The sequence below is a fragment of the Lepidochelys kempii genome, chromosome 2 (assembly GCF_965140265.1).
Source record: "Lepidochelys kempii isolate rLepKem1 chromosome 2, rLepKem1.hap2, whole genome shotgun sequence".
Lineage (NCBI taxonomy): Eukaryota > Metazoa > Chordata > Testudines > Cheloniidae > Lepidochelys > Lepidochelys kempii.
The window spans coordinates 264,278,397-264,304,566 of NC_133257.1; the positions used below are offsets into that span (position 1 = coordinate 264,278,397).

Consider the following 26,170-nt stretch of genomic DNA (forward strand, 5'->3'; position numbering starts at 1 on the left):
ATCTTAAAATTGTGCAGCAAAATTTGTGCGTAAAAATTGTGTAGTGTAAACCCATAAAATCCGGAATCTCTACTTATTTAGGAGTAAATGAGCCACCTCAGCCAACATTGGACTTGTTATGTGAAGTGCGTAATCTATGCATCATATGAGATGTCCTCTGAAATGCACGTCCCCCAAGCTCCTTATGGTGACCGCGAAGTGGCCCTCCTTCCCCGTCCTTGACAGTTTAAGAAGCCAGTGGGAGGCCGGGCCGTGGAGGGAGTGGCTGATAATCTGATCTGCAGTTGGCGCTGTCCAGGCTCCTCCTCGTCGTGAGAGCGAGTGTGGACACAAACCTACGGGCGCATGAGCAGGGGAGGGGGTGCTGGCTCCTTCACAGGAACAAGGGTGCCCATTGCCCTGTACTCACGTAAAACCCACGTGAGGGGATGGAGATGCTGAGATTCAGCCCCTCATCCTCCAAATGCAGCTCTGCAGGGATCTGCCTCAGAGCTCGCTATAGGGTCCCGCCTTGCACTTCCCCTGAGGGGTAGGTATCTGTGTGCAGAGGAGCTATGAGGGACTGGTGAAGGGGAGGACACATCCGTCCCCCCACCCCTCCTTCCCACCCACATCCAGTCCTCACATACGTATGTCTGACCCCATTGGACACAGGGGTGAGAGCTTCACCAGGTCTAGGGGGAGGGGTGGGATGGTTACCTGTTGGAAGCAACATGGGCCAGTGTCAAAGATACAGGCCTAGGTGGCAGGAGACTTGCCTTCCATTCTTGCCTGTGCCACTTCCCTGCTGGGTGACCTTGGGCAAGTCATGTTCCTCCTCTGTGCCTTAGTTTCCCCGTCTGTAACATGGGGATAATGAACCTGACCCTCCTTTCTACAGGGCTTTTGAGAGCTACAAGAGAAAATTGTCCCTGAGGGTGGCAGAGGTAGTAGCAGGAACAAGGGCCCCATGGGCCAAAGTAGCATAAGTTATGGCAGACGGGGGGCATCAGCTTTTGGTTAGATACAGAGAAAACAAGGACATTTAAGCTACTTACGCCACCATAATCAGCCGGCAGCCCGTGACACAGAGTTTCTGTTCAGTCCCCATCACCAAAAACTCACCCCAATTGGCAGTCGCTGCATGGGCCACGCAGACTGAAACCTTCTCTAGATGTTCTTCCTCCAGACCGGGCCAGTGCGTGTGCACCGGGGGAGAGCAGCTCGCACCGCTGCTGTGCAGGCCAGATCTGCGCTGTGGATCAGGGACCTTTCGGTCTCCAGGGCTGGTCACCTGGTGCCTTTCGCCAGCACAGCAACCTCTCGCTCAGCTGTGGTTCAATAACGCTGGCTGCCTGCCCACTCCAGGGCACCTCAGCTGTTGTCTGAATTAATTAAGGCAGCTATGATTGCTTGCCACGTAGATTTCTACCCACGGAGGTGTGAGGAGGGTGCTGCACCAGCTGCTCCCAGTACTTCAAGAGCTGCCAGTGAGGCGTAAGGAAGGCTAGGCAAGGATGCTGCGTGATTTCTTAGGCTGGGAAATGGGAGGCAGATTTGTTTTCTCGCAGCTAAGACTCATATTCCCTTCCACCGCTCTGCCAATGCACTTCAGTCCCCAGCGACAGCACCCTCTGCTGTGAGGGTAACTGGCCCCCCCGACAGCTTTAGAACCTGATCTGCAGCACCGGGCTCATTCAGTCTTGGACCATCTGGGCTCCCATGAGCAGGGGAGGGGTGGTACCAGGGTTTTTTATTGCCTGTGCCACTTCCCAGGCACTGTAAAGCATTTCTATCCCCCGCACCCTGCAAACACACACTCCTGTACAACCTGAGCACCTCATAATCTTTACCATATGTATCCTCCCAACATCCCAGTGAAGTAGGGCAATACTGGTTCCCGCATTGAACAGAGGGGGAACGGAGGAACAAGGACTCTCTAAGGCATTTAGGGTCTCAACTTCCACTGATTTCAATGAAAATTAGAAGCCTACTTACTTTAAGGATCTGGGCCAGAGAGACTAAGCCACTTGCCAATGGTCATAGAGTCTCAGGAAGAGTAGGGAACTGTCAAGGTTCCTTCCCCACTCTGAACTCTAGGGTACAGATGTGGGGACCTGCCTGAAAGACCCCCTAAGCTTATTCTTACCAGCTTAGGGTAAAAACTTCTCCAAGGTACAAACTTTGCCTTGTCCTTGAACCCTATGCTGCCACCACCAAGCGTGTTAAACAAAGAACAGGGAAAGAGCCCACTTGGAGACGTCTTCCCCCACAATATCCTCCCAAGCCCTACACCCCCTTTCCTGGGGAAGGCTTGATAAAAATCCTCACCAGTTTGTACAGGTGAACGCAGACCCAAACCCTTGGATCTTAAGAACAATGAAAAAGCAATCAGGTTCTTAAAAGAAGAATTTTAATTAAAGAAAAGGTAAAAGAATCACCTCTGTAAAATCAGAATGGTAAATACCTTACAGGGTAATCAGATTCAAAACATAGAGAATCCCTCCAAGCAAAACCTTAAGTTACAGAAAGATACAAAAACAGGAATATACATTCCATTCACCACATCTTATTTTACCAGCCATTAAAGAAAAGGAAATCTAACGCATTTCTAGCTAGATTACTTACTAACTTACTTAACAGAGTTTCTGAGACTGCATTCCTGATCTGTTCCCCGCAAAAGCATCACACAGACAGACAGACCCTTTGTTTCCCACCCCGCCCCTCCAGCTTTGAAAATATCTTGTCTCCTCATTGGTCATTTTGGTCAGGTGCCAGCGAGGTTATCTTAGCTTCTTAACTCTTTACAGGTGAAAGGGTTTTGCCTCTGGCCAGGAGGGATTTTATAGCACTGTTTACAGAAAAGTGGTTACCCTTCCCTTTATTTTTATGACAACTGAACCCTGGTCTCCCAGGTTGGTGCCCTAACCAAGGGACCATCTTTCCTCTTGATTGCTTCCCCTGATTCCGTCATTGCACCAAACTAGTGTACGACCCCACTAGGCAGCGTCTCAGGGAAACCTCACCAAGAAGAGGGCGGTCCATGCCCACCTGGCAATGACAGAGTGGCACCTGTGGAGGGGAGGACAGTCCCTTTAGAGGAGCAACAGCCGAGGAAGGGGCCAGGTGCATTGTACAGCGCAATCACGTTTTCTTCACAATAGCGAGGGCTAGAAAGTTAATTTATTTAAAAACAAGGGCTGAGAAGCTGATGTCATCGTGTGAGTGTGGGAGACGGAGCCCTAGCTACAAGGTGTTCATATCTGTGCCTTCATCCAGCTCCGTACATAGCTCCTACTTTCCCTGTGGGTAGAAATCAGGGATGTCTTGTGGCTCATTCTCACTCCTGGATAGGGTGACCAGATGTCCCGTTTTTAAAGGGACAGTCCCTTTTTTGGGGGTTTTTTCTTATATAGGTGCCTATTATCTGCCACCCCCCGTCCTGTTTTTTCACAGTTGCTGTTGGATCACCTTAATCCTGGGTGAACATTTTTGGCCCAAACTTTTTTCGCTGGCAAAAAAATACAGCTTCGGCAAGACCAAAAAGTGTCCCTGCTTTGTGTCAGTTTCACCAGACTGTTTCGTCTGAGGAAAAACGACAAGAATTCTGAAAAATTTGGAACGTTTCCTTTGGACATTTTGGAAATGAAACACTTGAATTTTTCAATTCAACACAAAACTTTTGTTTTCAAGCTGGCCTTTAACTGTATTAAGCAACAAGCAAAAACATTGAAAACCAAGCAAAACTGAAACAAAACGTGACAATGTTGTCAAAAAAAAAATGTTTCATTCGACTTGAAATGGAAATTTGACTTTTCAGTTCAGCAAAAATTTCAATTTTGGTTCAACCAGAAACTCCGCCCCCCCGCCAGAGTTGACAGCAAACCAAACAATCCATTATTCGTCCAACTCTACTTATGAGGCCTCATCGAGAACTCAGACTGCTTCTCTTAATGCTGGAGCTGTGGCATGTTGTAGCAGGCACCCCGGTTTACCTGTGCACTGAGTGGAAGCTGTACAACCTCTGTACTGGGGTGGAGAAGTGGGGGCTACTCTGTAGGGCACTATCCTGGCAACGTACTTGTCTTTCAGACACTTACAAGCAAAACAAATAAATAACTAGCGAGACCAAAACAGAGACAAGGGTTAGCTACAAAGTACGTCTGCTGGAGTGTTACTATCACAAGATGCTGCCCTGTGCATGAAACTCATCCCTTGTACATCAAATATTGATTCCCTGATGGTTACTAGAACAGCGCCAGATCTTTAGCTGGTGTAAATCAGGATAGCACCACTGTAGTCAGCTTACACCAGCTGATGATGTGGCTCACAGCATTTATTCTGTGAACCCAGATATTTTAGCCCACATAATAATGCTTTCCATCCACAGATCTCAAAACAGCTTACAGGGATAGGAAAGTATGGTTATACCTCCTCTTTTACAAGTGGGGGAAACTGAGGCACAGAGCATTGCAGTTACTTGTCTAAGAGGACACAGACGAAGCTGGATATAGAAACAAGATCTCCTGACTGTAAGTTTCAAGCAGTGCCCATTGGGACACACTGTCTCTCTACTTATCTGCCCCCACATCACCATAACATCTGATTAAACTTTAATACAAATACCCCGTGAAGTCGTAGTTCCCCACTTTAGAGATGGAGAAATAGAGATTAAGTGACTTTCTGATGATCACATAGCATCTGTGGCAAAGGCAGGAAGCACAGCCAATGCTCACAAGTCCTGGATCAGTGCTCTAGCCACAAGACCCTCCTTTAACCTTAAACTCAGATCTCATGCCCTAGTTGTAGGACAGGCCTGTCTCTCCAGCCAGACTTCACACCAAGACCAGCGATTATTAGAAAATTAGTGGCCACACTTGATGCCATTGATTAAAATTAGTGACCACATTTGATGCCATTGATTAAAATGTTCTACCTAATTTTTTGGTCTGCCTTGATTCTTATTTGGTGCACACCCATCTAAATCCTATCTGAGTGATCTTGCAGTCCTTGTGCAGAATTTCTATGGGCGTTTGGGCAGGTGAGTGGGATGCCATGTGGCCATCCCCTCTAGATTCCAGACCAACACGATGCAATAACCAACGAAGAGACACCGCCCCCCCCCCCCCCCGAGAACTCAGACCTTGTTGGACACGGAGCTCAGTTCCCTCTCCGACAGGACTTTGGGAATTCAGCATGTGCTGAGCCCGTCCCATGCAGACATGCTCAATGGTCTGGATAGGTATGTACCGTACAGTCATACTAGGGGGAGTGCAGAGGAATAAAAATGTGGCTGCTTTTGCAGGAGCACTTTCTGTTCCCACCATGTCTGGAGGAGCTGCCTCTCCCCTCCCTCTTGTGTGCAGAGAAGCTGCCTCTCCCTGCTGTAGTCCTGAGGGGCTGGGGAGCTCACTCCCCACTCCACTGCCCTGGAGGAGTTCTGTGTCTCCACTGATTGGGGGTGCCTGTGCCCCTCTTGCTCTCCCCCCTCGTGCATGCCCTTATCATCGTCATGTATTTTGCCACCAAGCCTCAGTGCTTTGACAGAAGGAGTTCTCATTTTCTTTTTAAAAAAAAGCTGAGATTCTTGCATCATCACATGACTCTGGGAGCTGGGACTTTCAGAATCCTCCCCCCACAAAATATTGCAAGACTTGCTGTAAAGTCATGAGAGCTGGCAACACTGCCAGCACGCTCAATGAAGCCCCCAGTGCCGTGCCTTGCAAGCTAACCTCAGTGCATTGATTGAAGGAGTTCTCAGTCATTGGGCAACGCAACTCCAAGGATGAGACCCACTGGTTTCAGTGCTGCGAGTGGGTGATCTGTCTCTCCTCAGACACTGAAAGGTTTCTGCTGTGTTAGGGTGACATTTTCAATTCATTAACTGCTCTTCTCCCTCTTCCAGGCCACCACTGAACCCCCCAAAAAGAAATCGGACCCCGTCACTTCCGAGACCGTGGTTTTCTGGGGGCTACGCCTCTGGCAGGTGATTGGAATCTTTGCCATCTTTGTCCTGGCAGTCAGTAAGTCACGATTCTCTGCCCCTCACCCCCACTCTTAGGACCCCATCCTGCTCCCATCAGAGCCAAGGGCAACACTGCCGTGGGTGTCAATAGGTATAGGATCGGGCCCTTCTTCCTGGTACTTTGCCGTGTCAGGCTGCAACAGAAGCGTGAGCTGGTTTTTCACAGGCACCCATTTCACAGGGAATTAGGTGTCCCCTGGATGTGCCCGTGTTATGCTAGTGGTCAGCCTAGCTGATCGTAATTAAGGCTAAGATTTAGTTATGGGTATTTTTAGTAAAAGTCATGGACCCGTCATGAGCAAGAAACAAAAATTCATGCCCGTGACCTGTCCATGACTTGCACTATATACCCCTGACTAACTCTTGGATGTTCTGGAGGGCTCTGGGGGAGCAGCTGCTGCTCTGGAGGGGGGGCTCTGGGGCACCTGCTGGTGCTCTCAATTCAAACACACACACACACTCTCTCTCTCTCTTATATTCCAACTGTAGCAGACTTTTGTGTCAGTCTAATACAGGACATATATGAACAGGTAAAGGAAGTTATTTAACAAGAATTCACTGGTTTTCAACTAGATAACACCTTGCTCCCATCAGTGGCAAATTGATACGTAATTGGTTTAAGCCAAAGAGGCACAGGTGGGGATCCTGTCTAAGGGTCCAATTCTCTGATTCTGCAGAGAACCATCTCTTTTTGTCTGGGAAAGATTTTTCTTTCAGAAATAAATAGGATGGTTTGTAGGCATTACTGGTTTTTCACTTAACCTAGGTAATTTAATTGATCTTATGACAGTGAGAGACAATACCAGAAAAGCAGCTATTAGGTTAGATATTAGAAAAAAATTTCTATCTAAGGATCGTTAATGGAATAGGCCTCCAAGAAAGGCTGTAGAATCCTGGTCATTGGAGGTTTTTAAGAACAGGTTAGAAACACACCCATCACGGGTGGTCTAGGTATAACTTGGCCCTGCCTCTGGAGGTCCCTTCAAGCCCCACATTTCTGGAATTCTATGATTCTCCTCAACTAGCACAGTTTAAGATCAAAACCAGAGAGATTCCAGAATTTAGTAAAACTAGCTTATGTCTAAATTAGCTACATAAAATTTGCAAATGATTAGCTATGTAATTAGCTCTAAACACTAAAAAAAAATAGCTTTTTTTTTGCTAATTACAACCTATGTAGAATTAGCAATGTCTAAAATCGTAACCAGAGAGAGACTGTTTAAAACTTTGTAAAATTAGCTTAAATCTGGGATTTTGTCATCAGCCCATGCCAACTTCATGTCTCTTTGTCCAGGGCAGTTTCCCCTCTTCTTTGGGTTCTGGGTTCAGAACAGGCTGATGGTTCGCCAGTTTAGGAGAAGGAGAAGAAGTCACAGCTTTGAGTGGGTCTATGCAGCTATTTCTTAACTGAGCTCCGAGACCTGCCCTTTGGGTCTTGGTTTTGCTCCAGAGCACACTGCTGGCTTGCTGTTTTCAACCAGGAAGACAATTCAAGGGGTGTTTCCGATTCTTTAGCTGGAATTGAGGGTCACAGGCAGCTTGGGGTTTTTGCTTAGCTTTACACTTCTTGGGTCCTCGTCTGTTTCCAGAAGCACCAACTCACTGGCCAGAGGAGGATTGTAGCAAAAGTCTTTAATCTTACTCAGAGGAGGAGCATCTTTCATAGGGTGGGTTTCGTCAGGGTTTTGGAGGGGTGTCTGGCCCAGCTCCTATTGGTTTGACAGTCATACCTGTTTAGCAGGGGATAGCTTTTAGCGTACTGGTTTATGACGTGTGTTCGTCACAGTAACCAGGAGGTGGCAGCCTTGTATTACAAATGCGTTTCAGTTCTTATTTCCGTGGATGACAGCAAGGTGACAGATTCCAGCAATCCAGCCTGGTTAAATTCCAAGGATTAATGAAAAAGAACATTTCACTTCTTTCTCTCTCAGGCAAACCCTATCTATCAATTTATATGGACATCAAGGCTCTCCAGAGCTAGGATCATTCAGGATCAAATGTTTTGGAAGGGCTCTTAAACCTCTTGCTTCAGGGTTTCAGCCAAGCTCTAACTAACGGACAGCAGGATAAGAGCTCATGTGAGATGCAGTGTTGGTGTAGCTGTGTTGGTCCCAAGATATTAGAGACACAAGGGGGTGAGGCCATATCTCTTATTGGACCAACTTCTGCTGGGGAGAGAGTCCAGCTTTCAAAATAGAGCTCTATATAAACTCGAAAGCTTGTCTCTCTCATCAACAGAAGTTGGTCCAATAAAAGATATTACCTCACCCACCTTGTCTAGCTCATGTGCGAGGCAGATTATCCCATATCTGCCTAGAACTAGAAGAACAGCCAGACTGGGTCAGACCAAAGGTCCACCTAGCCCAGTATCCTGTCTGCCAACAGTGGCCAATGCCAGGTTTCCCAGAGTGAATGAACAGAACAGGTCATCATCAAGTGCTCCATCCCCTGTCGCCCATTCCCAGCTTCTGGCAAACAGAGGCTAAGGACACCATCCCTGCCCATCCTGGCTAACAGCCATTGATGGACCAACCCTCCAGGAACTTATCTAGTTCTTTTTTGAACCCTGTTATAGCCACTGTGGGGATCTTACATCTAGTACTGGCCACTGTCAGAGACAAAGTATTGGATTAGATGGATCTCAGCTCTGATCCACTGAGGAAACTCCTGCGTTCCAATTTTCCTTTTTATGCAATTTCATCCCTATTATTTAATAGCATTCATAATCCTAAGAGATAATCAGTCTTCAGTGAGTGTAACGATCCTTTACAGGAGACCTGTCACAGGTCTGCCTGGTCCTGTAAAGAGCAATACACATTGTTCAGCTTTCATTAGCAGAGGGATCACTCGCAATAATGAACAGCCAGCTAATCCTGTGGCAGTATGATTCTTGTTTGTTTCTATAGTAAGCCAATACAAATCAGGAAAAATAAAGGAAGTGGTAAGTTTCCACTCACTCAAAAGCATTTGTTCCTGTGTCTTGCAGGACACATTCTTCATTGCTTTAAACTGATCTATGATCAGCTGTAACTGTGCCTCCGTGGGTCACAACTGAGGATACCAAATTCAGGACAAACTGCTGAGAAATAGGGCAAACATAACCCCAAACTGGTGGTTATTCTTTCATAAGATATACCCAACCAGCCACAAAAGTGAACTCCTGTTTCACTACACTGGCTAACAAGAAGTCATAAAAGCAGTCTCCTTGGGCATTCTAGGTCTTATATCACCACCAGAAACACTGGATTCACAGATGAGTGGTTCTTTAAAACCAATCTAATCAAATGAAAGGTTCTTCTGATCTCAAAGGACCAGCCACACACCCAGGTCAATATATAACTTAGATCTTACCCAAAAATCACGCTGATGCCAATCCTTTAGTATTGAAAATCTAAAGGTTTATTCATAAAAAGAAAGAAAGGTGAGAATTAAAAATTGGTTAAAGGAATCATATACATACAGTAATGGCAAAGTTCTCGGTTCAGGCTTGTAGCAGGGATGGAATAAACTGCTGGCTTAAGTCAAGTCTCTGGCTTCTTCCAAATCATTGGAAGGTCCTCAATTCTTGCTTAAAATGCTCCCATTAATATAGTCCATATTCCAGAGGTTTGGGCAGGAAAGAGGTTGGAGCAGGATAGAGGCAAAATTGAGGGGTTTGCAGGGCCTTTTATATCCTCTGCCATGTGGAGGGAAACCCATTGTTCTTACTGTGGAAAATTACAGCAACAAGATGGAGTTTGGAGTCACATGGGCAAATCACATGTCCATGCATTTTGCCTAGTCATTGCAGGAAGCCATTACCTATACTTCAGACAGCACATTTACATGACAGTCCAGTGTAGATGGACGTCTCCCCTGGTTCATTGTGAGTTAAACAGCCTTTTGATGGGCCACTCAATTTGAATAGTCTCTCCAGGATGGGTGCTAGCTAACTACCTTGTTAGTTACCCCAGGAGCAAACATTTGAAATACAGGTGTAGCGCCAATATTCATAATTTCAAATACAAAAATGATACATGCATACAGATAGCATAATCATAACCAGCAAATCATAACCTTTTCAGAGATATCTCACATGCCCCATTTTGTACAATATTTGTTGCAAATATATAACAGTGGTTGCAACAATGATCTACATGGTGATATTTTAATCAATCAACTAACATCCAGAGCAAAGCACTGGAGAAGAGTTGAAAAGAAAGGCTGAACTAAAAGATGTGTAATATATAATATCTGGCTTAATACCTGGGCTTTAATTTACCATTTTAGCATGTGTTAGAGTACACCTTGCCTTGTCTTTTGGCTGGAGTTTTAGAAGGGGTTGGACTGACATGAAACTCATTACAAACCTTTAAATCCTCCTCAAGACAAGGCCTCAGAAGCCAACATAAATGCAATTATTTCTTAACATAAGAGACCCCATGCCTCCCACAGCACTCAGCAATGTCAGTAGCAGTGTATGGGCCTGGCTCTTCCCCTCTGAGTGGGAGTGACAAGCTAACCATAGACCACAGGGAGATTGTATATCAGCTAGGAGGCAGGCCCTTATCAAATTGGTCTAGAAGACAAAAGCCAGAGCGTCTCATTTGGACATAAGCCAGGAGCCTGGAAGGCCATTTCTGGCACAGGGGGCTGATTACCCATTTTTCAAGCAGGCCAGAATGCTGTTAATGTTACACACAGGACGTTACTTGGTTCCAAAGCAGACAGCATATCTCACTTTATAAGGCTGTTTGTGCTGGGCTCCACCTAAACCAAAAGAGAACCAGACTGCTGGCATGTAAAATTGAAAAGGTTGTGGAGGATTTTTTAAAACTAAGGACTGGGAGAAAGCCGAGAGGCATGGAGGAGCACTTAGCTTGGGGGGAGACATCCCTTAGGAATGAACTGATTAAAGGGGTAACTCTATATCCTAATAAAGAGGATAGGAGAAACTTGGTAAAGTACAGTAGGAGCTGGGGAGGAACATTCAAACATAAACGAATCTCATTTAAATAATACATATGACATGACTGAATACTGAGAAACTGTACAAGTTCTTATATACAAATGGTAGAAGTCTAAATACTGAGATGGGCGAACTAGAGTGCCTGGCATTATTGATATTGATGTAACAGTCATCACGGAAACTTGGTGGAATGAAGATAATCAATGGGACACAGTAATACCAGCATACAAAATAGATAGGAATGACATAATAGGTCACAGTGGTGGGAGAGGGGTAATATATGTGAAAGAAAGTATAGTCAAATAAAGTAAGAATTGTAAGTGAATCAAACTGTACCACAGAACCTCTAAGAGTAGAAATTCCATGCTTGAACAGTAGGAATATAGCCGTAGGAATATACTACCGACCACCTGACCAGGATGGTGATGGTGATTGTGAAATGAGGAGTTAGATTAGAAAGGATACAAAGGTAGAAACGCAATAGGAATGGGGGATTTCAGCTATCCTCATACTGACTGACCATGTGTCACCTCAGCAAAGGACGCAGACAGAGAAATTCGGACGCCATGACTGCTTGTTGGAGCAGCTAGTCCTGAAACCCACAAGGGGAGAGGAAGTTTTTGATTTAGTCCTAAATGGAGCACAGGATCTGGTCTAAGAGGTGAATATAGCTTAACAGCTCGGTCATCGCAAGCATGATGCAATTGAATTTAACATCCTTGTAGGTGGGGGAAGTACTAAAGACAAAGAAACCCACTGCAGTAGCATTTAACTTCAAAAAGAGGAACTACACAAAAATGACGATCCTAGTTAAATGGAATTAAAAGGAACAGTCACAAGAGTGAATTGCCTGCAAACTTCATGGAGACAATTTAAAACATGGTAACAGAAGCTCAGAGTAAATGCGTAGATGAGACAATGGTGTAGGGAGGAGGGGTTTAGATTTATTAGGAACTGGGGGAATTTTTGGGAAATGGGGAGCCTACACAGGAAGGATGGACTCCTCCTAAACAAAATGGAACCAGATTGCTGGCACTTAACATTAAAAAGGTCGTAGAGCAGTTTTTAAACTAAGGGCTGGGGGAAAGCCGAGAGGTGTGGAGGAGCACGTGGTTCGGACAGAGACGTCCCTTAGGGAGACGTATTAATGGAGGATGTATTAATGGAGGATGTATTAATGGAGATTCTCTATGTCCTAGTAAGGATGAGAGGATGGAAGATGATAAAATACAGATAGGATCTGATGAGAGTCCCATTCAATTACATTATGTAAAGACAGACACATAAAAAGTGATGAGCTCTGAAAGTGCTAATATACAAATGCTAGAAGTCTAAATAATAAGATGGCTGATCTAGAATGCTACGTATTAAATGAGGATATGGATATAATAGGCATCACAGAAACTTGGTGGAATGAGGATAATTAGTGGGACACAGAAACATCAGGGTAGAAAATATATCGGCAGGACAGAACAGGTCGTGCTGGTGGGGGAGGGGCACTATCTGTGAAAGAGAGCATAGAATCAGATGAAGTAAAAATCTTAAATGAATCAAACTGTACCATAGAATCTCTATGGATAGTAATTCCATGCCCTAATAATAAGAATATAGCAGTAGGGATATACTACTGACCACCTGACCAGGATGGTGATAGTGACTGTGAAATGCTCAGGGAGATTAGAGAGGCTATACAAATAAAAAACTCAGTAATAATGGGGAATTTCAACTATCCCCATATAGACTGAGTACATGTCTCCTTAGGACGGGATGCAGAGATAAAGTTTCTTGACACCTTAAATGACAGCTTCTTGGAGCAGCTAGTCCTGAAACCCACAAGGGGAGAGGCAATTCTTGATTTAGTCCTAAGTGGAGCACAGAATCTGGTCCAAGAGGTGAATATAGCTGGACCACTTGGTAATAGTGGCCATGATATAATTAAATTTAATATCCCTGTGGCGGGGAAAATGCCACAGGAGCCCAATATGTTAGCATTTTATTTCAGAAAGGGGAATTACACAAAAATGAAGAAGTTAGTTAAACAGAAATTAAAAGGTACAGTGCCAAAAGTGAAATCCCTCCAAGCTGCGTGGAAACTTTTAAAAGACACCATAATAGCGGCTCAACTTAAATGTATACCCCAAATTAAAAAACATAGTAAGAGAACCAAAAAATGGCCACCATGGCTAAACAACCAAGTAAAAGAAGCAGTGAGAGGCAAAAAAGGCATCCTTTAAAAAGTGAAAGTTAAATCCTAGTGAGGAAAATAGAAAGGAGCATAAACTCTGGCAAGTGAAGTGTAAAAATACAATTAGGAAGGCCAAAAAAGAATTTGAAGAACAGTTAGCTAAAGACTGAAAAAGAATAGCAACATTTTTTAAAGTACATCGCAAGCAGGAAGCCGGCTAAACAACCAGTGGGGCCACTGGACAATCAAGATGCTAAAGGAGCACTCAAGGACGATAAGGTCATTGCGGAGAAACTAAATGAATTCCTTGCTTTGGTCTTCGTGGCTGAGGATGGGAGGGAGATTCCCAAACCTGAGCCATTCTTTTTAGGTGACAAATCTGAGGAACTGTCCCAGGTTGAGGTGTCATTAGAGGAGATTTTGGAACAAAATTGATAAATTAAACAGCAATAAGTCACCAGGACTAGATGGTATTCACCCAAGAGTTATAAAGGAACTCAAATGTGAAATTGCAGAACTACTAACTGTGGTTTGTCACCTATAATTTAAATCAGCTTCTGTACCAAATGACTGGAGGATAGCTAATGTGAGGTCAATTTTTAAAAAGGGCTCCAGAGGTGACCACGGCAATTACAGGCCAGCAAGCCTGACTTTAGTACCGGGCAAACTGGTTGAAACTCTAGTAAAGAACAGAATTGTCAGATACATAGATGAACACAATTTGTTGGGGAAGAGTCAACATGGTTTTAGTAAAGGGAAATATTGCCTCACCAATCTACCATAATTCTTTCAGAGGGTCAACAAGCATATGGACTAGGGTGGTCCAATCAAGATAGTGTATTTGGACTTTCAGAAAGCCTTTGACAAGGTACCTCACCAAAGGCTCTTGAGTAAACTAAGTAGTTATGGAATAAGAGGGAAGGTCCTCCCGTGGCTCCCTAACTGGTTAAAAGATAGGGAACAGTAGGAATAAATCGTCAGTTTTCACAGTTGAAAAAGGTAAATAGCAGGGTCCCCCCAAGGATCTGTACTGATCTATGTATGATCTAGAAAAGGGGGTAAACAGCGAGATGGCAAAATTTGCAGATGATACAAAATTGCTGAAGGTCATTACGTTCAAAGCTGACTGTGAAGGGTTACAAAGGGGTCTCAGAAAATTGAGTGACTGGGCAAAAAACCAAAATGGCTGATAGGGTGACCAGATCGCAAGAGTGAAATATCAGGACACATTGGGCAGGGGGTGAGGGGCAAGAAAGAGAGCCACAGGTGCACAGCCCCGACTGGAGCCATGAGAGGGGGCGCACAGCCCTAGGAAGCTGCAAGAGGAGTGTACGGACCCTGCTGCAGCCTGTACAACAAGCCACAGGGCAAGAACTCAAGGATTCATAGCCCCAGCTCCAGCCCCCAGCAGAAGCCACGGGGCCAGGGGCACAGGTTTCTCCTCCCTCCCAGTGCCCTCCCCCACAGCCCCACCACCACAACTAAACAATGCCCCACACAAGCCCGCACTGCCCAGTGCCCTGACACACGAAGATCTCCCCCACTGCCCAGCACCCCCCAACAGGCCTCCACTGCCTAGCACCCCAAAGCACACAAACCTCCTCCACTGCCCAGCGCCCTCCACACCCTCACAGCCCAGCACCCCCCACACACCTCCCAGACACTCACTCCATCACACCCTGCCCCCTTCCCTGGCTGCACTCACCAGCCCTGCTGGGAGGTCTCTGGCTCCCAGGGTCAGAGCGGCGAGGGGGGTCTCCAGACTCTCCACGTGCTGCGCCCACCACAAGCAGAAGCTCCGTGGCCCCCAGGGGCTGGGAAAAGTGCCAATGAGAGTTGCTGGAACCGCAGAGCGGGGCTTGCAGGCGCCGGCAGTGTGCAGAGAGTCCCCCCCCCCCCCCGCCCCTAAGAGCCAGAGGGACCTGCCAGCGGGTGAAGTGGGGAGTCCCGGCAGTGCTTACCTGGGGCGGCTCCTAGGAAGCATTTGGCAGGTCCCTCTGGCTCCTAGGGTTGGGTCGGGTCGGGTGGGTGGGGTGGGGGAGGTGGAGGGCTCTCTGCCCACTGCCAGTGCCTGCAAGCCCTGCCCCTGCAGATCTGATTGGGCAGGAGGGAGCCGATGCAGCAAACGGAGACCTCCTCCGCCTCTGTGCCCAGGGGCCGCCCGACCTGCAGGCTCCTGCCAGCGGGCAGGCGCACGCATGGCTGAGAGCTGCCCCAAGAAGTGCCGCCACGCGAGCCCCGGGACTTTGGCGGTGATGGTGAGCGGTCCGTCCCCGATATCGGGACAAAGGGCGTCCCGACTGGGACAAAGGGGTTAAAATCGGGACTGTCCCGATAATATCGGGATGTCTGGTCACCCTAACGGCTGATGAAATCCAATGTTGATAAATGCAAAGTAATGCACAGTGGAAAAGATATTCCCAACTATATATTCAGAATGATGGGGCCTAAATTAGCTGTTACTACTCAAGAAAGAGCTCTTGCAATCATCGTGGATAGTTCTCTGAAAACATCCACTCAGTGTGCAGGAGCAGTCAAAATGCTGACAGAATGATAGGAACTACAAGCAAAGGAGTAGATAAAACAGAAAATATTATAATGTGTGACAAAGTTCCTCCTCTACCTTGGTGGGTCTTGCACTTATTGGCAGATTTGCTCGCCTTGGAGCTTCACAGCAGCCCTCAGTTTGGCCGTTTTTCTGAACCCACAGTCCAGGTCGACTCCTCCTGTGTCTGACCAGGAGTTGGGAGGTTTGGGGGGAACCTGGGCCCGCCCTCTTCTCTGGGTTCCAGCCCAGGGCCCTGTGGAATGCAGCTGTCTAGAGTGCCTCCTTGAACAGCTGTGCGGCAGCTACAACTCCCTGGGCTACTTCCCCAAGGCCTCCTCCTCACACCTTCTTTATCCTCACCATAGGACCTTCCTCCTGGTGTCTGATAATGCTTGTACTCCTCAGTCCTCCAACAGTCCGCGTTCTTACTCTCAGCTTCTGGCGTCTCTTGCTCCCAGCTCCTTACATGCGCACCACAAACTGAAGTGACTCCTTTTTAAACCCAGGTGCCCTGATTAGCCTGCCTTAATTCATTCTAACAGCTTCTTGATTGGCTGCAGGTGTTCTAATCAGCCTGTCCGTCTTAATTGTCTCCAGAAGGTTCCTGATTGTTCTGGAACCTTCCCAGTTACCTTACCCAGGGAAAAGGGACCTACTTAATCTGGGGCTAATATATCAGCCTTCTATTACTCTCCTGTAGCCATCTGGCCTGACCCTGTCACAAACGCCACTATATAAATCCATGGTATGCCCACACCATGAATTCTGCATGCAGTTCTGGTTGCCCCTTTTTGAAAAAGATATTTTGGAACTGGAAAAGACACAGATGGACAACGAAAATCATTTGGGGTATGGAACAGCTTCCTTATGAGAGGAAATTAAAAAGACTGGAATTGTTCAGATTAGAAGAGACACGACTAAGGGGGGTTATGATAAAGGTCTATAAAATCATGACTGGTGTGGAGAAAGTGAATAGAGAAGTGTTATTTACCCCCTTCACATAACACAAGAACCAGGGGTCACCTAATGAAATTAATAAGCAGCAGGTTTTAAATAACCATAAGGAAGTACTTCTTCACACAACACACAATCAACCTGTGGAGCACATTACCATGGGATGTTGTGAAGGCCAAAAGTATACTGGTTTCAAAGAAGAATTAGATAAGTTCATGGAGAATGGTCCATCAATGGCCATTATCCAAGATGCCAATAGCTCCGGGTGTCTCTAAGCCTCTGACTGCCAGATGCTGAAAGTGGATGACAGGGGAGGGATCACTCAATAATTGCCATGTTCTGTTCATTCCCTCTGAAGCATCTGGCATAGGCCATGGTTGGAAGACAAGATATTGGGCTAGGTGGACCGTTAGTCTCATGGAATCATAGAATATCAGGGTTGGAAGGGACCTCAGGAGGTCATCTAGTCCAATCCCCTGCTCAAAGTAGGACCAATCCCCAACTAAATCAACTAAGGCTGACCCAGTATGGCCTTTCTTATGCCTCTGCATCACTTAGTTCACTCTGGAGTGAGAATAAGGCATGGTCCCGGGGCAAGATGGGAGAGCAACATCTGGGGTCGGGCTTGAGATGAGCTGGCATGTGGAGGAGGGCATAAGAAGAAGCCCATGTTGTGAAGAAGCAGCAGTGCCTCCTCATAACCAACCCTGAGCTGTGCTGAGTCATCATCTCAACTCACCGTGTGGAAGAAAGATGGGATTAAGCGAGGTATGCAGCTGGGAGAAGCTCCGCCTCCTAACCAACAGGTTTCGAAAGCTTACCCAGGCAAAGCTGAGTGTCAGAATTTTGGCTGAATGGGGTGGGGTGTGTCAGGCACCGAAGAGGCAACATGTCGCCAAACCCTGCCCTGTCTCCATGGCTATTTATTGTGCTAAGTACTGGGTGGAGCTTTGATTTCTCAGCTATCCGTGTTGGCAAATGCTGAGCGGTTAATGGCAGCCATTGGAACCGGGAGAGCCTAACTCACTATGGAACTAGGCCCGATCCAAACCCTGCTGCTATGGGAACAATGTTAGCACCTGCTCTGCTGAAGGGTGGAGCTCACATGGCTAACTCGGAAGTGGATCGTGGCAGGATATTGGGGCTCAACGGAGAAGCTCATCATAGGAAAATGAGGCCTGATTTTGACCTCCCTTGGCCTGGTCTCACCCACCATTTCAGTGGAGCTATTTCTGATTTAAACCAGCCTCAGATGAGAATTGAGCCCAGGCCAAAGAATCTGGCCAATTGGCCTTCGCGTCAAAACGGCCCAGAGTTTCTGTACTACTGAGGCGAAAATGAGCAATGAAACCTTGTGAAAGGGCCGCTCCAGTATGAGAAGCAGAGGGTGAAATTTACCCCTGCTATGGCCCCTCTACACAGGAGTGAATTTCAGCTCCACAGTGCCATACCAGCCACAAAAGCCTTTAGTATCAGGATATCAGCACATTCAGCGGTGGTTGGGAACCACAGTAATAAGATACAGGGCTATTTTGATCTATCTTCTGGCCTGTCTAAATTGGGAGACATTACACTGAAGTTCCTGTGGTTACATTGGTGTAAAAGTAGTGAGAGATCAAAATGGGACTCATGTTTATTATAACTGAACACATATGTTCCCAGGGATCAGCTACTATTTAACAGGCATTAACAAAGCTATTACAGTTAAATTGCGCGGACAGTTAATTCAGTTCCAGGATGCTTCATCTGAAGCGTTATGGCTTTAATTTACCACCTTGCTGCTGGCATTGAAGTATAAATGCCAGGCAGGAGATTTACACCATTAAAAAAGCAGTACTTTTTGGAAGGCGAAAACGGCTAGGCCAGATGTTTCCGCCAGTGTGCAGAATTCCATTGAGCCATGAAGAACGGAGAATGGCTTAAGGATGTTTTCCACGGTGCTTGGTAATGGAGATTTTATATATTCAAATGCTGACGCAGCAGCAGCAGAAAAAGTCTTGCTAAATTAAAGTACACTGGAACAGTTGAAAGTACTAGAGGACAGAAAGTAGTGACTCACCGCTCGTGAGTATCTGCAGCTGCGTGCGCACTCTTGCCTTCTGCTGGGTGGAATGTTCGACAAGCCCAAATGGGTGTGTTTCACTATGTGTAGGCTGGAGGCCTGCAACAGGGATATAAATGCAAATACCAGTGATGCGAAGGGCGGTGCTCAGACAGATTTGCAGAAGTGCCTAGGAAATGTTACCTGTGTGCTGGCCCTGGTTTGCTTTCATTCTCCATTTGCTCAAGTCATCGAGGACGGTGGGTTTTTATTTGATTGGAGCCGAGTTCTATTCTGATTGACCCACGGGTGCAGTTTAGCAGAGGGACACAGCTTATGTATGAATGGTAACTTGTGCACAGCAGCAGAACAAGGTCCATATACCACTTAAGGCCCATTGACATGTGTCAAGGCTGATTCCCCACTCTGGCACTTCGAGTGCAGAAGGTGGGGGCCCGCAAGGATTCTAAAAATTAATACTGGCCACTCCAGGCTGGTATTAAACTCTCAAGTTTACAGCTTCTCTCTGACCTTGGCTTGGTAAATGCTGCCACCGTCTAAGTGCAAACCCCACCCCCGTTTTGAGAACCCAGGAAGGAGCACTTGGTAATTCCTTCTTGTGGGGTACCCTCAAGCCCCGCTCTCCCCCGGGAAGAGCTGAGAAAGAAAACAAAGGAAATCAGCTGTTGCCACCAGCTAATTAAACAACGTGCACAAACCTCTTAGGACACAAAAAACCCAATCCTGTTCTTAAAAAAGGTCAATTTATATTAAAAACAAAAAGAAAGAAAATACATCTGGAACTTAGGGTATTGCTAGATTTAAAAAGAGCAAATATAATAATTAAACCTCAAGAATGGTTTTCTTGAGGTGCAGCTTAAAGGTTACAAGCAAAACAAGAGCACCTGGGGTTAGCACAGAGGAATCCACGAGCCTTACAGAAATAAAAGAAATAACCCTCATCGCGTCGTCCTAGACATTCCCTGATCTCCTTTCATATCTGGGGTTCCAGATAAGTAGTTTCGAGGTATGATTTGATGATTTTTCATACCTGTTTTTAAAAGCTTCTTACAGCATTGCTGCTCTGTGTCTCCTCTCTCCGGAGAGCAACAACAGACAGACAAAGGAAATTTTTTTTCCCAATTTTAAAAAGTTCTAGCCCTCCCATAGGCTCTTTTGGTCAGGTGCCCACTCCTTCCTTTTACCTATGGGCTTTTTTAACCCTTTACAGGTAAAGCAAGTAGAGAACAGCTACTAACAGGGGTTTTGTAGCTAACTGGCTGGGCGGGTGTCCATAAAAATGAGCTACCCTCCCCCACTTCATTTATCACAACAGGTGTAGGCATTGTGTTGGCCTGCCAACAGGGGTGAATTTCACTTTGTGGGCCAGATCCTCAGATGGTGTAAATCAGTTTAGCTAACAGAGCTAATTTACACCAGCTGAGGATCTTGTCCTAGGTAAGTATGGGACCACAATCATTTACAAGAAGTCAGTTTGGTTGGGATAGACGTGGGTGCGACTGGATCTGGGTCTGGTTCCGATCTTCCCCAGGCTGGTGAGCGTTTGGGCCCAGGATTTTTGCCCCATCTCGAGTTTATAGTGTTAGTTATTAGCAACTTTTAAAAAATAATTCAAATAAGTCTCAAACAAGCTGACGGCTTTGCATGATAAGCGCCTAGTTGCTAGCTCTGTCAGCTATGTGCATTTTTCCTGATAGCCAAACGATCCTAGTTAGATCCTGCATCATAATGTTACTGTGTTTGTGCCTCAGCACGAGCACATCATAATATCCATGCAATGCCATCGAGTAGCGATGCAACATCACAGGACCCATCCCCAACAGAGGACTCTGATCCTCTTGGGATGCAGGACAAACTGATGAAAATTCAGGAATAGTAGTAAACTCCCTGGCAAAATAATGCATGTGAGTTAGGAGACATAAAACCAAGCGCCTTGCAAATAACAAGAACAGGAGGACTTGTGGCACCTTAGAGACTAACCAATTTATTTGAGCATAAGCTGCATCCGATGAAGTAGCTCACGAAAGCTTATGCTCAAATAAATTTGTTAGTCTCTAAGGTGCCACAAGTCCTCCTTTTCTTTTTGCGAATACAGACTAACATGGCTGCTACTCTGAAACCTTGCAAATAAAGTAACTGCTTGTTTCCTGTTTGCTTCAGCTACCCAGGGCAGCTAAGTCATCCTCAGCATGAAACAAGGTCTTGTTTTGCAGTGTTCTTTTTACCTAGATCCATAGATTCCAAAGCCAGAAGGGACCATTGTGATCATATAGTCTGACTTTCTGTATAACACATGACATAGAATTTCCCTAAAATAATTCCTATTGCATATTTAAAGTCTGTCTGCCTACAACTGCTCAGTGAACTGGATTCTAGATCAAACTTTCTTCTTTAATAAGCTGGGATCAGTTTTTTATTTTGCAACTTTGTTGTAGATTTTGAAACTAGAATTTAACATCATGATTGTTCTTTTCCCAGTTAAAAGCATATGATAAATAACATAGCCAATACATTTGAATGCTGTCACTTATTTATTATTATAGTTGCACTTGCAAGTTGTAATAGATAGTTGACATTTTTCCGGTGGAAAGATTTCCTGATGAAAAAATACAGTTTTGTCCCAATGCTGAAATTTTCCCAGGAAAATGTCCAGTCTGATAAAAACAAATATTTCCCAGTGTGAAACGTGGAAGTGAAAATTCTCATTTCATTTCAATTTAAACTGATTTTTGTTTCTTCTGTGGTGTGAAAAATACCAAAACACCATTCTAAATCAAAACTAAATTAATTCACTTTGTTTCCAAAACACTTATTCCAAATGAAAATTATCCTGTCAAATCAGTTTGAAACTTCCCATGGGAAAAACAGCATTTTCCAGCTGACATATGGAGCAAAGACTTATTACAAATTTCTGGCCAGAAATGTTTTGGTTTTCTGATCTGTTCTGGCCGCAGTTGAGATCAGGGCCCCATCATACTGGATGCTGAACAGACTGTGAGATGCAGTTTTGCCCGCCTGGAAGAATTTACAATCTAAACAGATAAGTTGAACAAAGGGCGGAAAAAAGGATGCTTTATTATCTAAACCCAGATACAGAGAGATAGCAGACTGGAATCAAATAAACAAAATCTATCCCAAAACATCGCTCAAACACATGAAACATACCAAAACATTTTTAGGTTCAAAGAGTTTGGGTGACATCTTTTGTTTTCCTTTTGTCACAATATATGGAATCTAGTCTCCATGGAGTTTACTTCCACTTCTCACATGATGATCTACAGAATCACAGTCCTGCTTAACACAGGAGGCATTTATTAAAGAAAAAAATAACAAACTGTAGATACAAACAGGCTTCCACACAGCTTGAGTTCCAGCTTTTGTTTACCAAGGTCCACACACCCTGTTGGGAACTCAGTATGCCACAGAGAGTCATCTGGGGGTGAATCATATACTGCAAATAAGTACAACAGGACAGTTTTGACCAACCCAGAAGCAGTGCTGCCGCAATGCCCTGACTGTGCTTTACAAAAGAAGAATCGATATTGTCTCTACTTTGTACATCGGGCAGTACAGAGTGCGGACATACATTGACTAAGGTCACACAATGAATCCGTGCCAGCACAGGAAACAGAACAGATCGCCTGACTCCCAGACCATCTACTTTAACTGGTTGCATTCCCTTCTTGCCTGGAAATTAACATGTTAATTTGAATGCAAGATATTCATTAAACTAATTCTGTATACAACTATCATTTTGGTTACCCCTAAGGACTGAAGCTGAGTACATACCCAGGGTCTTCGGTGGCTAACTGAGCATATAAGCCTCTACCACTTCAGATAAAAGACTAAATCTGCTAGCTCATTCATGTGCTCAGTGGATCAGCGTTGGAAGGGGATGCAAAATCTACTGCATCCAAGGGCACAAACAATGCCAAAAGGGGCATGGAGGAGGCGAGCCTGCGACCCCCTCCCCATGCACACACCAGTTCCCAAAGTCGGATAGGTATGGTAACAGGAATGGGCCGTACCACTCCCTGGGTATGTCTACACTGCAATCAAGAGACATGAGTTCAACAGGTGCGGACACACCTGACTTAGCGTTCAAGCTGGCTCTCTAAAATTAGAAGGGAAGCTGCTGCATCAGAGGCTAGCCACCCAAGACCCTGGGTATGTGCTCAGGCACCTAGGCCGTGCTGCTGTGGCTTCACTGACATGATTATTCCAGCGAGCTAGGTCCAAACTAGTTTGTGATGTACCCTGCACTCTCAGAGGACTGTCTCTTCTCTGTGCGGGCTTTTGCCTGTCTGGCATAGCCTGGCCTTTAAGTGAGACACAGCTATGATCCACGATGAGAAAGGATAGCCCAGCAGCCTGGGTGTTATGCTGGGCTGTAGAAAACCTGTGATCAATTCCCTACTCTGTCATTCTTAGTGTGATTTCTAAGAAGGGCCAGATTTTTAAAGGTGCAGAGAAGAGCCACATGGGATTTTCAGAAGACCCTGTCTGTATCTCAGTTCCCATCTGTAAAATGGGGAAACCACTTCTCTCTCTCATTATCTACTGTGAGGTGCTCCGATGCAAATTTCAAATGTCAAAGTGCCTTAAATAGATGTAATTTACCAGGCAGCCCATGGGTATGTACACATTTTCATGTGAATGTAATGAACGAGGAACCTGGGTCTTTCAACAAGATCTTTAAATAAGATTCGCAAAAAGAAAAGGAGTACTTGTGGCACCTTAGAGACTAACCAATTTATTTGAGCATGAGCTTTCGTGAGCTACAGCTCACTTCATCAGATGTAGCTCACGAAAGCTCATGCTCAAATAAATTGGTTAGTCTCTAAGGTGCCACAAGTACTCCTTTTCTTTTTGCGAATACAGACTAACACGGCTGTTCCTCTGAAACCTTAAATAAGATTGCTGCCCTTAACTTGCTTGAATAAATCTGCATTAATTGCTAGCGTTATTAGCAACAGAATTGCTTCTTAATTGATTCAGGGCAGCACAATCTACTTTGCTAAACATTAGTTAAATGCTCCATTGATTGTCTACAGCTTGGAGGGGGAAGAAACCCTGAGGTGTATTTCAGTCACTTAATTTAGTTAATTAGTGGAACTGCTTAGTTTTCATTCATATGCTAGTTACTAAATTATAACAAATGCTGCCTAGCAGGGAGTCTTCATTTACACGCTTCCCTACCCCTAATAAATCTGATTCCCTTTTCACTTATTGGTAAATCAGGAGTAACTCCATTGCAATTGAGGGGTTAAACCAGTGTGAGAAGAGAATAGGGCCCAATAAGTTAAGGGGTGACTTGATCACAGTCTGTAAGCACTTATGTGGGAAACAAATGCTTGATAATGGCCACTTCAATCTAGCGGACAAAGATCTAACACAATCCAATGGCTGGAATTTGAATCCAGATGAATTTGGACAGGAAATCAGGTGTACATTTTTAACAATGAGGGTAATTAACCATTGGAGCAATTTACCAAGTGTGGTGGATTCTCCATCAAGGGCAATTTTTAAATCAATTGGATTTTTATAAAAAGATCTGCTCTTATTCAAAAAGGTGAGGGGGAGGGGAACAGTCTACGATCTGTGTTATACAGGAGTCGATAGCTGATGGGTTTTCTTAAAGTTCCAGCTCCTGGAGTCATGTGAATACATGAGAGTCTCAGGTCTCATTTAAAAAGAATCACAGTGGTCCCTTCTGGACTTGGAATATACAAAAGTAATTGATGTCATAAATGCACATGAAGATTTCACAGAGGCACTTTTAGCCTCTGTTATTTTAGAACATTAGCTGCTAATCAGCTCAGCTCTCTGAAACGCCTTGTTTCCCTTAGTGTTTGCAGATCCCCAGGAATTGCCTATAACAGAAATTAGGGGTAAGCCAACAGGTTCAAAAACAATTCTATACCCTCTGCCCCAATGCCAGGAGCTCAGATAGTTTGGCGATGACAGTGTTGCTAATCCCCAGTGTTAAAAAAAGAACCATGAGACTGGCCCTCAGAAAATCATGAGATTTAAAATAAGTTAAATGAATGTTGGGTTCTTTTTGTCTGCCTTCTGCTTATTGAGATTTCAGGCAGTCATGTTTTCAAGCTTTTTCTCTGCAGCTATGAGGCCCATAAACTTCTTTTTAAATGAGACCTGAGAGTCTCGTGTAATCACGTGACTCCAGGCCCTGGAACTTTAAGGAAAAGCATCAGCTATTGTGAGACTCACAATACAATTGTAGGCCCTGGCAATGCTGGGGGAGGTGAGAACCTGAATAGAACTGAATCTCTAGCTGAATTTGAAGTAGACTTTATGAAAAATATTCTGAAGTGGTAGAACCCTGGGATGTTTCTTGCCCCATCTCTGGTGCGAAAGCCTGGCTCCACAAACGTCAAGGGGAGTTTTGCCATTGACTTCTTAGGGCCAGGATTTTAACCCCAGCCCCTGGCAATGGAACCCACCAGAGAGGTTGTTCCTGCCATCCTGCACTTCCCATTCTCAGGACGCTTCTGGGATTGGAAGCAGGAATATCCTTGACAAAGCCTGTACTTCAAAGATTCCTGACCCAGTTCTACAGATAAAAGAGGTTCAGATCATAGGGACAATATTTGCTGGCTTCTACCCATTGCTGTCTTGTCTGTCTAGACTGTCATCTCTTCAGGATAGGACTGTCTCTTACTGTGGCTTTGCAGCACCTAGCACAAGACAGCCCTGATCTCACTTATGATGCTACTGCAATATGCATAATAACGAACAACTTAGCTTCAGGGTACCAAAAACCCCCTGAGCCCCAAAATGTTTTGAGGTTCTCCCCTGACTCGCAAACATGCTCTCAAATGTTCATTTCATACGCCTAGCATCTTGTGATCTTTCTTGCTTGGCTAAAAAAGCATGAACAGTGGAGAGAACTTAGAATCCCCATCGTTGCATATGGGCTGTATTGTACGAGGACGGAAGAACTCAGACCAGGATGGCAATGGTGTGGGCCAAATTCATCACTGGTTGTAACTCCACTGGCTTCGCCAGAGTTGCAAGAGGGGTGGATTCGGTACCATTCTTGGGACAGTGAGTGGTGAGCGTTGAAGAGTTCTCTCTCCAGCAGGGGGAGCTAGAAACCAGTTCTCAACCAGCAGGCTGGACCGGGACACAAATGGTCAGCGGGTGGATGGTGCTTACCTGCGGAGAGCTACAGAATCACGGTGGGGATCCAGGCAGGGCCGGTTTGCTCCTTCCCCCTGCTACTTCCTCCATCCCTCACCTATCGCAGAGCAGCAACTCGGTCATGCCCCTGCCTACCCAACAGCACTTTCTAACCCACCGAGCTCCACGCTGTGCAGCCATGGGGCAAAAGAGAAGGCAGGGAGAAACCCCACCCACTTCTCTAGCTCCCCAGTCCACAGCACCACAAGCCAGCACCACTAACCCCTGTACTTCAACAGCTCTCCACCCCAAGAGCTCTAACCTCG

The 26,170-nt window shown here is 45.5% G+C and overlaps 1 protein-coding gene across 1 annotated transcript in view; it reads left to right on the top strand.

The window, feature by feature from the left end:
- TMIE (transmembrane inner ear) overlaps nucleotides 1–26,170 on the top strand; it is a 61,616-nt gene that overhangs the window by 16,003 nt on the left and 19,443 nt on the right. Inside the window, exon 2 of the mRNA XM_073329684.1 lies at nucleotides 5,885–6,002. Coding sequence (XP_073185785.1) covers nucleotides 5,885–6,002 — 118 coding nt within the window. The remainder of the gene's footprint in view (nucleotides 1–5,884; nucleotides 6,003–26,170) is intronic.